This window comes from Podarcis melisellensis, assembly GCF_964234715.1.
Source record: "Podarcis melisellensis genome assembly, chromosome: 4".
NCBI classification, from domain to species: Eukaryota; Metazoa; Chordata; class Lepidosauria; order Squamata; family Lacertidae; genus Podarcis; species Podarcis melisellensis.
In genome coordinates this window covers 91015637-91030618 of record NC_138531.1, presented here as the reverse complement: position 1 = coordinate 91030618, position 14982 = coordinate 91015637, and the positions used below count along the sequence as shown (strand labels likewise).

The 14982-nt window shown below is 40.8% G+C and overlaps 1 protein-coding gene across 1 annotated transcript in view; it reads left to right on the top strand.

Annotated features, from left to right (window-relative positions):
* Positions 1-14982, top strand: part of TMEM135 (transmembrane protein 135) — a 174888-nt gene that overhangs the window by 97752 nt on the left and 62154 nt on the right. Inside the window, exon 6 of the mRNA XM_081909969.1 lies at positions 7804-7850. Within this exon, the coding sequence (XP_081766095.1) occupies positions 7804-7850 (47 nt within the window). The remainder of the gene's footprint in view (positions 1-7803; positions 7851-14982) is intronic.

Sequence of the window (14982 nt, the reverse complement as noted above, 5' to 3'; positions counted from 1 at the left end):
CCCCACTGAGAGCAGCAAGACCATTGCAATACAGAACGTGCTCTGGTAGGCCTGGAGAGAGGCATTATATTATATTATATTATATTATATTATATTATATTATATTATATTATATTATATTATATTATATTAATTATATTAATCACAGTGGTACCTCAGGTTAAGTACTTAATTCATTCCAGAGGTCCGTTCTTAACCTGAAACTGTTCTTAACCTGAAACACCACTTTAGCAAATGGGGCCTCCTGCTGCCGCCGCGCCACCGGAGCCCAATTTCTGTTCTTATCCTGAAGCAAAGTTCTTAACCTGAAGCACTATTTCTGGGTTAGCGGAGTGTGTAAACTGAAGCGTATGTAACCTGAAGCGTATGTAACCCAAGGTACCACTGTATTATTAATTTAACAAAATTCGTATGCTGCCCGATCATTACAAAACCTCTTAAGTGACTTACAAGAGAGATTGAAATTAGCACTGGAAGCAGTTAACTGTAATTAAAAACAGTTAATTGAATAGAATGTTGACTCGGAAGAGGGAGTCTTCCAAGCAAAGGCTAGCAGCAAGCGAAGCTGCCTGATAGCTGGTCAGACAATCTGTTGACAGATCTACTCAAACTTGCAGCACCTCTCTTTCGCATCACCTGCTGCTTGAACATTTTTAACTGGAGATACTGGGGGACTGAACCTGAGACATTCTGCAAGTGAAGCATGTGTTCGATGACTGAGCTGTGATTCCCCTTCATAAACTGGAGGTGTCAAAATGACACGTATGTCCCCAAGTCGCTAGTGCCTTTTATTTGCTGCAGGATGAACCACGTGACAGGAAATGTTTTTGTCCCTGGGGTCTTCCCAACTTTGGCCCCTGTACGATACTGATGCATCTTAAATCCAATGTATCAAAATTGGTTGCAGTGTCACCTAAGAATTTGTTTTAAACTTTGCCTCCTAAGAATTGCATTCACTGGTAACTAAACTGGAGCGTGACGTGGAAATTGGCATATAAAAGCAATCCTGACCAGGCCTCTTGATACATATTGCTTAAAAGGTTTATTACTATTATTGTACTATTTATTGTCATTTAAAAAAGCACCACCTCATTCAAATTAGAATGGTGAGGCCTCATTTCCTGAAGAGCTGGTTTCTTTGTTTCTTGCTTATTCTCTTACCTTACTTACTCAAGAGTAAATTGCACCAGTACCCTGCATTTCTTCCTTTTCCCTTCATATTTTTTGCTGAAAGAATACAGGAGTCCCCCTCCCTCCCTCTCTCTTTTTAAAAAAACCCCCAGCACTGAGGTGCTCTGCCTGTTAGTGATATCCAAAACAGCTGTTCCACAATAAACCCAGGACAGCTGCATGACAGTGTGTGAAAAAAAACCAAAAAACCCAGCAGCCTCATGTTCCTAAAACTTGAGCTCGCATTTGCCACGTTTTCTGCAGGGCAGCAATTTAGAGACATTAAAATTCCTTGGCGTTACTTATTAAAAAGTACATGCCTTAGGCAGATAGAAATACAATTAGAAAACATGTAAGTGTTTCTGTTCATTGCTGAGGGCTCCTAGGCCAAACCTTTCACAACAGTCTATTTTGAAACCAGGCATGATGCTAACTCAGGCCGAAACCTGTGTAGTGGGATTTTTGAGGGCCCTGTGAAGTATCTCTGTGCCTTTGGTCGGAAGGGTCAGCATCCTGCGATTTGGAAGGGAGCCTGGAGCACCAGATTTAACAAGCGGGCAAATTATTTTTATTTATTTATCAAATTCATATACTACCCTTCACCTGTTGATCTCAAGGTGTCTGGGAGAACCTCCTGGCTTTCCTCGGTGACAAGTTGCTGTGACTAAGGAAATGCAGAAGAAGTTAGAGAAATGTTGTTGGCATAGAATTGGCTCCTTGATTTCCAGTGACCAGGAATATTCTGGCCAGTGTGGTGGTCGCATCCTGACCACAACTGCCTGTAGTTCACACCTCAAAGCACAGGGTCATAGGAAGTAAGGACTTGGTGCTTGATGTATAGAGTCCCAATGGTACCTATACACCCAAGTAGCCCCCTGTTTTTGCACAGTTGTCGATTTTTTTTAACAAAACGTTTCAGCTAGAGGTGTGTGCCTTTTATTGTAATTTTATAATTCAAAGAGTTTTTATGAGATCTGGAATGGGGTTTAAGAACTCTTTGTTAAATAACACCTGGAGTTGAAAGTACTGGAAGACACATAGCACCAAACGAAATCACCTTCCTTTAAGTAATTAATTGTAATTTCTCCTTTAATTAGCCGCCCTGCCCTTTTAATATTGACAGATAACTGGAGCTTATTACTGGATTAGAGTAGACAGGAATACTGAGCAAGGGGTAGGAGGTTGGTTTTCAGGGAGAGCTGTTAATTATTATTTTTTTAATTTGTGAAAATTTAAAATTAAGTTACACAGGAAGTAACAGGACAAAAACTACAAATACTTCTAAGCACAGTCATAACAAATGACTTAAAATTTGGAGTTATTAATAACTAATTAAATGTTAGTTAAACAAGCAAATTACATTGTGCATTCCAGTTTTCATTTGCGTGGAACTATATGACTGATGTGAATAGGGGGGGGGGACTATATAGCACTCCTAGAAAATCTAGTTGCTTTGCAGCAAGTTTTGCACCTCTGCCTCAGCTCGGTGTTCAGAAATGAATTTTTGATTTTCTACTGTGAAGTTATCAGCAACATTTGGTGCTTTTATACATGCGATTTGCTGATGTGTGAAATCCAGGTTGTTTAATGAGCATCTAATAAAAACAGCGTAGGGAAAGTAAATGATATAAAAAGAACTCGTCAAACATATATCACTCATTCAAGATACTTTTAGTCTTTCGGCTGGATGTAGTTATTTGTACAGCTGGAAGATTTCAAGCTCTATATGTTGCAGAGCTCCGCTTGTTGACCTTCTGACATCAATCAACTATGAATGGGTCATGGCAAGGCAAAAAAACTGGAGTAGAATTCCAACAGAGTGCAGGTTAATTTACAGCTCTGGTTTCCACTGAACACACAGTTATAGTTTTATATGGTATGAAATCTATTTGTTTTTAAAAATAACTATCAATGTTTCTTGTCCTATTTTGGCTATGAGATATAACTTTAGCTTGTTTTGTTTTGTGGGCGTGTGGGATATTTGGATTTTTATCTTTAGAGTTTAGTACAACAACACTATTTACCGTATTTTTTGCTCTATAAGACCCACTTTTTCCCTCCTAAAAAGTAAGGGGAAATGTGTGTGCGTCTTATGGAGCTAATGCAGGCTGTGCAGCTATCCCAGAAGCCAGAACAGCAAGGGGGATTGCTGCTTTCACAGCACAGCGATCCCTCTTGCTGTTCTGGCTTCTGAGATTCTGATTTTTTTTTTCTTGTTTTCCTCCTCCAAAAACTAGGTGCGTCTTGTGGTCTGGTGCATCTTATAGAGCGAAAAATACAGTAGATACAAAAGGGATTTCTGTGTAGAGTGTGAGATAGGAAATCTTTTTCCGCCTTTTTAGGTGATACCTAATCTCTGTATCGTAGACTACATTCACTTTTGTTCTTTTCCTACAGAACCTAGGTAGCACCACTATCAGGGAAGGGGTGGAGAGATGCTTAAAAATGCAGGAGGTGCTGTAGCATCCCTGCTTAAAAACACGCCCCTGATAAAAAGCAAGAAGCACCACCATAGTTCGGGGAAACATCTTAGCCAGGCAAAAACACCTAAGAAAGGACCGGAGCAGAGCCAGTTAGGCAGTATGGCCAGGACTTGATCTAGGGAGGCTGTCCTGACCAATTAGCAAAACTGCCCTTTGAATCTTGACCATTGTCCGTAAGTGTCGTATTGCTACCAAAAGTGCATACCGCTCTCAATATTACAGTCCTGTGCAAGAGGATTGGATATTGTCTCTGGCCACTTTCACACCATACATTTAAAGCACTATCACACCACTTTAAAGCAGTCAGCATATGCGCTGCCGGGGTGCAAAGATCCGCCCTGCACCCCCAATTTAGCTTAGCCGCCCCCAAATTAACTTTTATTAAGCTTTTTTGGGGGAGGGGGGAACCAAAAGTTGTTGACCTTTTTTTGGGGGGGATCGCTCACCTGTAACAACAGTGCAGCGGAAAATACTGCATTTGATGGAGTAACAGAGCAGAAGAGGAGGGGACAGGGGCTTTTGCTTCTTTTGGGAGACCCCATTTCCGCCCCAGAGCCACAATTTACAGAGCTCTCTGGGCAGAGGGCTTGACTCTTAAACCATTCTGGAAACTGTAGCTCTGGGAAGGGCTAATAAGCTCCTAATAGCTCTCAGCACCCTTAAGAAACTACAGCTCCCAGAATTCTTTGAAGGAAGCTATGACTGATTAAAGTGGTATCGCAGTGCTTTAAATGCATGGTATGAATGTGGCTTCTGCGTCCCTGAAATTGTCCACTTTTTAGTCACTGAAAATTGTCTTAAGTAGCTACATGAGAAACTTCCTGCCAGTTTCATCTAACTAGAAGTAAAATGTAAAGGTAAAGTAGCAATTTATCTGGTAGAAGATTAAGCCTTAAAAAAACAACTCCTACAGCAAGGTTACCTTCAGGATTGTGCTGATCTGTACAATGCATTGTACTTAATGTTCAAGCCAAGCTACCTAGTGAGAAGAGTTTGTTTTGTGGAGTTGGCAAACATTAAAGGTTAAATTTTACAAGGTTATTGTACCTGCAGGTGACCTAGACTTTTGCAAAGGTGCTTTTAAATTTCATCTTCTTTGTCATGAAGTATAGAAACAATACTAATAGTCTGAGTGATTTTTTAAAAAAATCTGAAAAAACGAACAGAGGCTATTTTGGTGAGGGGAAAAAAACCCAGCGAAGCAAGCTTAGTTTGAATCCAGCCTTTAATCACATGCTCCCAAGTTGGCTGTTAATGATCAAAAAGGCCTTGTAGCAATTTGAACTGCTGCCAGCATCACCCACTGCTGGAAAAATAAAATAATTAACTTAAACCAACATGCTGAGATGCAACTGTGGCGGCATATCTGTGCTGAAATTATGCATGGATCTTTGCCAGAAGGTAGCAATGGAAGCACGTGGAGAAAACGGCAGGGAGTTACAAGCAGTGTTTATATATGTGCAATTGTAGTTAACTGTTGAAATAATTGTATGTCAGCCCATAGTCTGGATGCTTCTGTAGACTTGCTAGTTGTCGCTCGGCCCAAATCCTGATGAATGCCTCCAATGTACATTAATGGTTGGGGAAGGGAACAGGGCTGGGAGAATTCCAGCCTCTTTTAGGTTTAACTTAACGTTACCAGACGTCCCCTTTTCCTGTGGACAGTCCCCAGATTTACAGACGTCCCCTTTTCCTGTGGACAGTCCCCAGATTTACAAATCAGTCCCCTAACAAAATCCATTGAAGTTGAAAAGTGTCCCCGGATTCATTGAAAAAAATCTGGTAACCTTAGTTTAACTTGCATGTCTGTCGGGGATATGCAGGAGATACATCCCAAGCTTTCTTTTTTACAAGCAACCAGCACAATGCTTGTCTTCCCCGCCCGCCCCAACTTTTTGCAACCGAAAGACAGAACATGAAAGAGGAAAGAGAAAATAAGAATCAACAGAGAAAGATACAGGAAGGAAGAAAAGACAGGAAATTTGGGGAAGTGAAAAAGACAGCGAGGGAGCAAGAAAAATAGATGTGCCTTGAAAAGAGTGGGGGAGTAAAGGAACACCCCCACAGTCGTTTGGGGAGAGATATTATTCCTTATCCTTATCTTGTAGTTTGGTACCGAGGTTCCATTCCACCATAACTCCAAATTATAATTTTTGTGACCAGGATTTTCTCTCTGTTACAAAGTGGCTATTATCCCTTCAAAATATGCTCAAGTTTCTGTTTTTATTTACTTTTATGTTTTGGTATACTAAGGGTTAATGTGGGATTTTCACAAAATGGCTGCTTTAAAACTCTATACAGGCAACTCCCCATTTACACGGGAGTGCATTCCAAGGCCCCACATGGGTCAGCATAAACCTGCCCCGCCCTCTTCCGGTGCCAAAAATGGCGCATGTGTGCTATATGTGCACAAATGGGAAGTTGCCTGTAGTTATTTCTTGACTCGTATATTATTTACAATGCTTTCTAGAATTCAGTCCAGGACGCCAACTTACTAATATCTGTATATCTGCCCAGTTTGTCTGGTGACTTCTTGGCCAGTCTAGTTCTGTCTGTAAACCCACCTTCTGCCTGTTGGGCCTAGCAGAGGAAGGAGGCCTCGTCTCAGCCTGGGAGATGCTCCCTTCTTTTGACCTGACTTTTCCAGAAGTTTAGTCATTGTGGTGTGAGTTACCTGTTCTTCCTCCATTGCTGGAGGTTGGACGACCCTTGGGTTCCCTTCCAACCCTACAACTCTACGAATCTTTGAGTCTTCTTCAAGGATCAGTTCTCCAGGACAGGTGAAGGACAAAACTAAGACTAGCAAATGGGAACCAAGCTTCAGGAATCCCGGGACCGGCAGTAGGACACAGCAGAGACCTATCCTGCGCTGTTATGCATGAGAAAAGAAAACAGTAGGGTGGGAGAAGGAAGGACAAGGAGTTGAAAGGAGAGTCAGCAGCTTGTCCTGTGATCTGCTAAGCTGCCTGTTGAAAGAGAGAGAAAGAACTGTGCTCCCAAGCCAAAGTTCTGCTGAAGGTTGAACAGGAAGGAGTCCCTTCAAGGCCAGAGGAGAACTACAGCTGCTGGAGGCACTTTTTGGACCACAGGCTGCTGAAACTAACACTACTTTGCTTTTGGCAGAAGTTCAGTGCTGGCTAGGACAAGGACAAAGTTTGTGTCCGTAGGGATGTTTAAATAGAGACAGAGGGTGGAAATTGCCTGTGCAGCTTTCTTTTAACCCTTGTTTCATTCCGTCACTTCAGTTGCTAATCATCTGTATATACTTTCAGCGTCAAAGTTCATTTCTCATCTGTTTCTTTTTTTAAAAAAGAAACCACTTAGCACCTTATGAAATCCCATATGCCCAACTGTACAAAAACATATTTCACACAGGGTTTTTTCTGACACTCCACAAAACATGTCTAGCTAAACATTAGAATAAATCCCGGAGCATTCTCGTTTGTGAAAACTTTGACAAAAGAATGATTCCACAGAAAATTTAAGCTTTTTTTTTTTTAAAAAAAGGCTTGGAAACCAGAAAGAAAGATGAGGCCATAACAGTATCAAAATGGCAGGGCTCTTTTTTTGCCATAAAACTTTTTGGACTCCTGCTCTGTCATCTCATTGCTCTAGTATTCCATGCAACGTTCCCAAATCCCTTAGCACTTGGACATTAGGACGCAGAAATCTTCACAATGTTGGAATCAAAGCACGTTGGAAATAAGATCAAAGCACGTTGGAAATAAGGGACGCTTGAAGAGACCTCAAACTTGTTAAATTTGAAAACAATAAATAATGTGGCACTCTTATTCTGACCCACTGATCTTTTTTCCAAATGATGTGTTTGGGAGAGCTAATCTCACAGAATCAGGTGATCTGAAACAAGTTCATTTCCCTTACAATTGTGCTCTAAGGGAGGATTAAAATTTCATCATTTTATTAATATGCATTATGCAGAGAATTCAGGATAACCATACTGTAGGAGTTTATTTCACTTATACCATCACACTTCAATTTATTTCTAAAAAATAAAATAAAATACAGATAATTCTGAATCCTCACTCCTCTTCCCCCCAGGTTTTTTTCAAGCTTTTCACAACCCAGAATCAGTGTCTACACAATTCTTGGTAACAACTATTTATAATAATGTTCTTTTTCCTTTTTGTAGGTCCTTTTGTTCTGCATTACTGCTGCCCTGTTTATGTTCTTTTTCAGGTATGTTGTCCTATATTTTTTCATACTTTATATTAAAGGGTAATTTGAAAAACCTTGGCCGGTTTTTATAACTTCATGTTTTTCTCCAAATTAAAAAAAGAAGAAGTTTAGATTTATTCCAAAAAACAGGTTTGGTAGTAATTACCTTACACTGCAAATTTTTAAGCTTCTTGAAATCTTATTCAGCAGCACCATCTGGTAAAAAGGAAGTGGAAAGAGGAGGGTCCTCTAAGGATCCACTTATTCATTTGGGTAGAAAGAGAAAAAGATAATGTTTTCATGGACTGCCACCTACTAATGAAATTCTGCAACTGCCTACTATTAGTAGTCTTAAAAACCAGCCAAAATATTCTTAGTACTGGAAAAAGTTGTGATGATGTTGTGAAAAATAAACTTTTATTGGATTCTCTTTAGGATAACGGCGTCTCACTAATCATTTTTGATTTCTGCCCTAATTACCTTGAGTTATTTTCCATTTGGGGGTGGGCTAGGAACCCTGACAAGTAAATAAAAGAATTCAGGAGCTAATAAATAAAGTGATAATCGGATTATTTGCATAGCTCACAATCCACTCTCTCCTCTCACACACAACAGTTGGCTTAAATGTTGGTCATTTCGTTAATGCTGCAAAATATTTTCCCTGCATGCTACCAACACTAGTTCAGATCTGGTGGTTCCTGGTGCCATGAAGCATTTGAAATCCTTTTTTGTGGCTGCCTTCCATTTCTGGATATTCAAAAAATCCATTTCCTTTGCCACTTATTAGATGCTTTGCTAATGAATTAAATCTGATGTAGGCTAGTACAGTGCATGAAATAATACCACAATAATTTTGATAGTCTTTAAGGTGCCACAAGCTTCTTGTTTTTAAGAACTCATTTCTTAACTGGGCTAAAACTTAATGGCCCTTATAAGTATGGCCATATATGCCTACAATCTTTGTGGCTCATTTCATGTATCTGATGTAAGGACTTCCACTAGTGTAATGCAGTTTTTCCCCACTGTCCTCCCACTGCGCCCATCCCAGATTGGCTTTGGGTGTGTGTGTGTCTAGAGAACCCCAAAAACAATGTGCAGAAATGCTTGCGCTGGTGAAATGCTTGTAGCAGCATGGCGTTGAATTCCTCTCTTAGTCTCTAAGGTGCTGTGCTAAAGCACCTTTTGACCCTTGATTCCTCCGTTCCCTAAATTGCTTCATTATGCCTTATATTGGGTACTCTGCTAAAGTAACTACAACTTTCCAGCTCTTAAAGGTTTCTGAAGGAAATGTGGTTACTTCTATTTGTTAGCTGTGACTTTCCCAAATAGCTGCAAAAACTTGGAAGCTTCTCTTTTATAATAAGTCCAGTCATTAAGTAATTTCCAATTGGTAGTCAGGAACATACTTGGTGCATATGTTGGGGTGGAGCTGGAGAAATTGTTAGAGGAAGAAGATGGAGGGGAAATGGCTTTTGATACTAGCAGCCATCTCTGTTTTGTTTTTCTGCTGTTACACAGTTGGCGCGGGAGGCCTTCCCAGGTTATCTTGCGCGGGGGAGGGAAGGAAAATAACTGGTCAATAACTTAATAGAAGGTTCTGAATTTGACCAGTTTCTACAGGGTCTTCTCAATGTTTCCTGTAGTTTTGAGCAAAATCATAAAGTAGGCCTGAACACAAATTAGAATATGAATGCAAATATTTATTCAATATAAGTCATACCTATCTGTTTTTATTCCTTTTGTTCCTTGCCGAGAGTCTAAGCACAAGTATCAATAAATTAACATGTAATATGCACCTCCTAAAACAAGCCCTTCCTTTATTTATTTTTCATTTTATTTATTAACTTCTATACTGCCCTTCATCCTAGGATCACAGAACGGTTTGCAAGATAAAAACACAAAGATAAACAACATAATAACAATCAAAATAATAACACCCCCCCACAAATAGATTGTTTAATTAGCCAGAGACCTGAAAGGAGAGGAGTGTTTTAAGAAGAGGAATACGAATAAGAATAAGAATAATAAATTTATTTATACCCCTCCCATCTGGCTGGGTTTCTCCTGGGTTTTTGCCTGTTACCTGAAGATACATAATGAAGGCACCAAGCAAGCCTCCCTATGGAGATCATTCCACAAATTGGGAGCCAAAGCAAAAAGGTACATGAGGTAGGGTCACAGATGAGGAGTACAGGGTCCAGGTCAGTTCATATGGGGAGAGGTGGTCCATGAGGTACAGTGGTACCTCAGGTTACAGACGCTTCAGGTTACAGACTCCACTAACCCAGAAATAGTACCTTGGGTTAAGAACTTTGCTTCAGGATTCGAACAGAAACCATGTGGCGGCGGGAGGCCCCATTAGCTAAAGTGGTACCTCAGGTTAAGAACAGTTTCAGGTTAAGAATGGACCTCCAGAACGAATTAAGTTCTTAACCTGAGGTACCACTGTACTGCAGTCCTGAGCTGCTTAAGCCTTTATAGTTCAAGGGCAACACTTTGAATTGGGCTCAGAAACCAATTGGCAGCCAGTCCAATTGGGCCACTATCGGTGTAATATGCTCAAACTGTCCACAATACTACAAGCCACTAAAATGTTAAAAGATATTTTCCTTTCATATTCCAAAAGCCCTGGGGAATCTATTATGTTGCAAGGTTGACAGAAATGGTAGATAGTTGTGTTGGTCCTTCAGAAAAAAAATCAAAAAGCCATAATAGGGTACGTGATATTAAAGGTAAAGGGACCCCTGACCATTAGGTCCAGTCATGACTGACTCTGGGGTTGCGGCGCTCATCTCGCTTTATTGGCCGAGGGAGCCGGCGTACAGCTTCTGGGTCATGTGGCCAGCATGACTAAGCCGCTTCTGACGAACCAGAGCAGCGCAAGGGAACACCGTTTACCTTCCTGCCGGAGCGGTACCTATTTATCTACTTGCACTTTGACATGCTTTCGAACTGCTAGGTTGGCAGGAGCAGGGACCAAGCAATGGGAGCTCACCCCGTCGCGGGGATTTGAACCGCCAAACTTCTGATCGGCAAGTCCTAGGCTCTGTGGTTTAACCCACAGGATGAACCAAATTCCACACAGTTGTGACCAAAGTACCAAGTTCTCCAGAATTCTTCTTTAGGATCGTGCTCAAAACAGAATGGGCTGTGTGCAAAGAAAGGAAAGCCTCAAAGCATTTAGTGTGTTTGAATTGCTTCATTTGGTGAAGATGCATAGATATTTTCATTTGGATATTGTTAGCATTTCTATGATGCTGATTTTTGAGAAGGGAGAGCAAGCCCCCAAATCTTGGCGACAAAGCTTGTGGCTGGTAAGTCGTTCAAGTAGTTTAAGTTGAACAAATTGCATAAACCTCTTCTAAACCTGCTCATGGGATCTGTGAAGGAGGAAAACAGTCATAATTCTGTCTGCTTTTTCCTTGGCTAGCTTATTTCTCACTTGGCGTCTTTCATGATGATCACATCGTTTTGTGGCTGACCTTTGCTTTATGACAGCTCTTTTCATTGTCTTAACTTGGCTGTGGTGATGCATGCTAAAATCAGGCATTTTACCAAGGCATCTCCCTTAACCAGTCTGTGATCCCGGCAGTCTAGCAAACAGCTTAAATGAGTTTACAACAAATGTGAGCAGAAAATAAATCCAGCAGGCCGTCTTGCTGGCTGTTAGGTTAGATTACTCATTATTCGAAAGCAACAAGATATTCTGCAGTACTAATGTGATTAGTATGAGATGGTTAATTCTCTCCCATTTCCATTTCCCCCCAATTCTGTATGGGTGATGTCCACCTAAGTCACACCCACAGTATACCCACTGAAATTGAAGGTCTCCACCCCGCTATTTTCCATATGTCTACACTGTATATGAATAACATTGCGAAATGTGCTACTTTGCATTGGGAAGAGCGTGTTCATCTTGAAGCCATATATAGCTCTTGTGGCAATATAATTTTATTTAGTGCTAGTGATGTGTTAGATGCTGTAGAGAACCCCGAAATGGCTCTGTCCTGGTTTTGAAAGTCACTGCGGGCTAAACGATTGCCCACGCAGCAGTATTCTTTTGTTTTCCAGGTGTCTATGTTTGTGTGTGTGTTGATACTGAATGCACAGCAGCATAAAATAGCTTGTCGTTTGTTAAAAGTGTGGCTTCCAGGCACCCTGTGACAGAGGATGATCAGTTCAGTTCATCTTCCAGCTCCTCTTCCCTAGCCATATTCTTGAAGGCATCACAAGAAGCAGTAGCAACATCACATTATGGGACACAAGGTCAAGAGATCTGCAGGTACTATGGCAGGAAGGCTAACTAAAGAGGGAGAAACAGTAGACATCCTGGTATAACTGGAAAATGAAATGGGGCTGAGGAAAAGATGGGAGAAGCTCCTGCAGCATAAAATAGTGACATATCAAGAATTAAGCATCATCTGTGGCTGTCAGACACATGGAACTCTTATATGTGTCCCTTAGACTTTGAAGCTTTGTTGCCTCCATAAATCATGCCCTGATTTTTCTGTGATCTTCTTCATTCTTTCTTTAGATTTTCTCCTGTGTCTAAGTTCATCCTTTCCACTGCATTGGAATTTGGTCAATGTGTGCCTTTCAAGTTTCCTGTTGGTTTTTTTTTAATTAGAAAAAGAAACAACAAAAAACGACTCAGTAATAGCTGGCTTAGATACGTAGAAGACCAAACAGATAGGTTTACTATCCTATACGTGTTTACCTGGCATTCAGCCCCTCTGCGATCTAATGGAGCTTACTCTTGAGTAGACATGGTTCAGATTGTGCTATAAATGGTTTCTCCAACTTCTGTTGAATGACTGCAGAGTTTCACAAATGACGGTTTTGAAGGCAAAAGCAGGAGTGGTGCTTGGCTTTTATCTACTGCCACATGAAAAATTATGTACCCAAAATTGCTGACTGCATGTTTTGGGCTTCTAGATTGATCAGCTGTTAGAGACATGGTCCACAAGTCCGCTTCATTTTGAGTTCCCAGAAGCCGTTGACTTCTAATGCTGAAGTGCTCAGTGTATTGAGAGCCATTAAAAAATCTGGGTTGGATAGCAAGGTCTCTGTTGGCCTTAAATATTTGGCTGCCCCAAAGGTTTACTTTCCAAAATCCAAGTAAAGATATTGCCAGTTTCATTCAGAACTAAATCCTTGCCAGTTCCTTTAATGTTGATTTCTGTAGATCATTTTAAAATGTAACAATCTGGTGCAGAACTGCATTCCTTTTACATGTGTTAAAAACTACTGTGATAATTGTCTAGAGCATTTTTTACTTGTCCCTGCCTTTTTACCAAATCTGATTTGGTAAAAAGGCAGGGGGAAAAAATTAGTAGATATAGAGGTGAATATTAAGAAGTGTCTATTACTTTATCCATTATGCTCTTTTGTTAACAAAAATAAATAAAAGGAGGGAGTTAGTTTGTTAAATAAAAGGATTCTCATAATATGTGCAGTATCTTCTACTTTAGGTTTTTTGTCTCTTACGCATTTTACTGTTCTTTTATATCGTCAAAGAACACAAAATTAACTAGGCTGATGTTAAAATATTTACCTCATACAGTGGTAAAAATCCACAAAAGGCCAAACCTTTTGTTCTGTTCATGACACATACCTAAATGCCAGCTTACTGAAACATACCTTTAAGAAAATCCAGCAATTTTCTTGATGTTATATGGGCAACGGCTTAGATTGGTTGCTATGGTAGTTAATCCTTACTGGTGATTCACAATGGACATGTCTTAATTCATCTGTTCTAAACTTTGGAAAGGAAAGTGTAAAGCTAGGGTTGCAAGCAGAAACTAGTTATTAAGGATGCAAGAGGTTTCTGTCCATTTATTTCAACAAAAAAGGAAGAGAATGAAACTGGCACCCTGATACATACATTTCTATACCCTCCCCTTTTCTATGCAAACAAGTCACCAAGATTTCAGTTTAATTTTGCTCCTATAGTTGAGTGCATCTCAGTTACAGCTCAAGACAAGTCTCCCAAACTTGTACAAAAGGAGTCCTATTAACTTCAGTGATTGTCTGCAAGATCAAAGTCCAAGTCCACTTCTGAAGAGATGAGTGCGAGAAATCCCACAAAATAATGTGTGCCAATTTAGCTACCATTTTTGTTTGGCCTCATTTGTTCTCTGTATTGTGAGAACTCTTTGAAATCTTAATGGAACTTGAGATAGAAGGTATTCTATTTGCTGCATAAATTTATTTGCAGCACTAGGGGGTTTTTTGGGGGGGGGGGGACGATGATTAGTGAAATATGACCCCAATGCCATTTAGGTAGTGCCTCATAACCTGTGATTCAGGTAATGCAATCTTTTCTCCTCCTTTGTTCCCAGAACAGAATACCCAGGCAGCCATCCGTCAGCCCGGACATTCAGCAACGTTTTTCTTTTTGCCCTGAACACCCAAGTTTGTGGAAAATAAAAAGAAAACCATATGTGTTCAAATTCCGCTTCCTCCAACATTTGCATGTTGATCATCTAGGGCAGGGGTCAGCAACCTAAGGCCCATGGGCCAGAAGCAGTCCATGGAGGTCGTTTGATTGGCCCATGAGCTGTCCCCGAACCAAGTTGCCCGCTTGCGTGCTGTGCTAAACTGGCACAGCGCGGCGCGGGGACTTGCTTTTGTGGCGCCGAAAATCGCGTCTGTGCATGTGCAGATGCCCAAAATTGCACCTGCACATGTGTAGATGGCCAAAATTGCGGGGGGGGGGGGCGCCCACGCTCCAGCCCATGGAGGGATCTCTGCGGGACCGATCCGGCCCAGGCAAGATAAACCTTGCTGACCCCGATCTAGGGTATATCTTCCGTGGGGCCGGCATGGCAGTTAAATAGGGGGCTGAAACAAGGTTAGAAAGAGGGTAGGGGTGGGTCCTTCCTGGAGATTTTTGGGGAAATATTGGTATGAGTGTTTTTGTGAATCAAAGAAAACCTCATTTTTAAATAAAGCCAAATGGGAGGAAAGACTGCTGGGCAGTTGAAGGATTCTGATAGCAAACAATGGCAGATTGTGGCCTTGCACAAAGGTAAAGAGCTGGTGGGACACAGAATGCAAGGAAAGTGTCATCCATGTGATTCATTCTCATTTGATAATATAATACATTTTGCAAAGTTTTAAAGGAAAATAGACAACATTATAGACTATATCC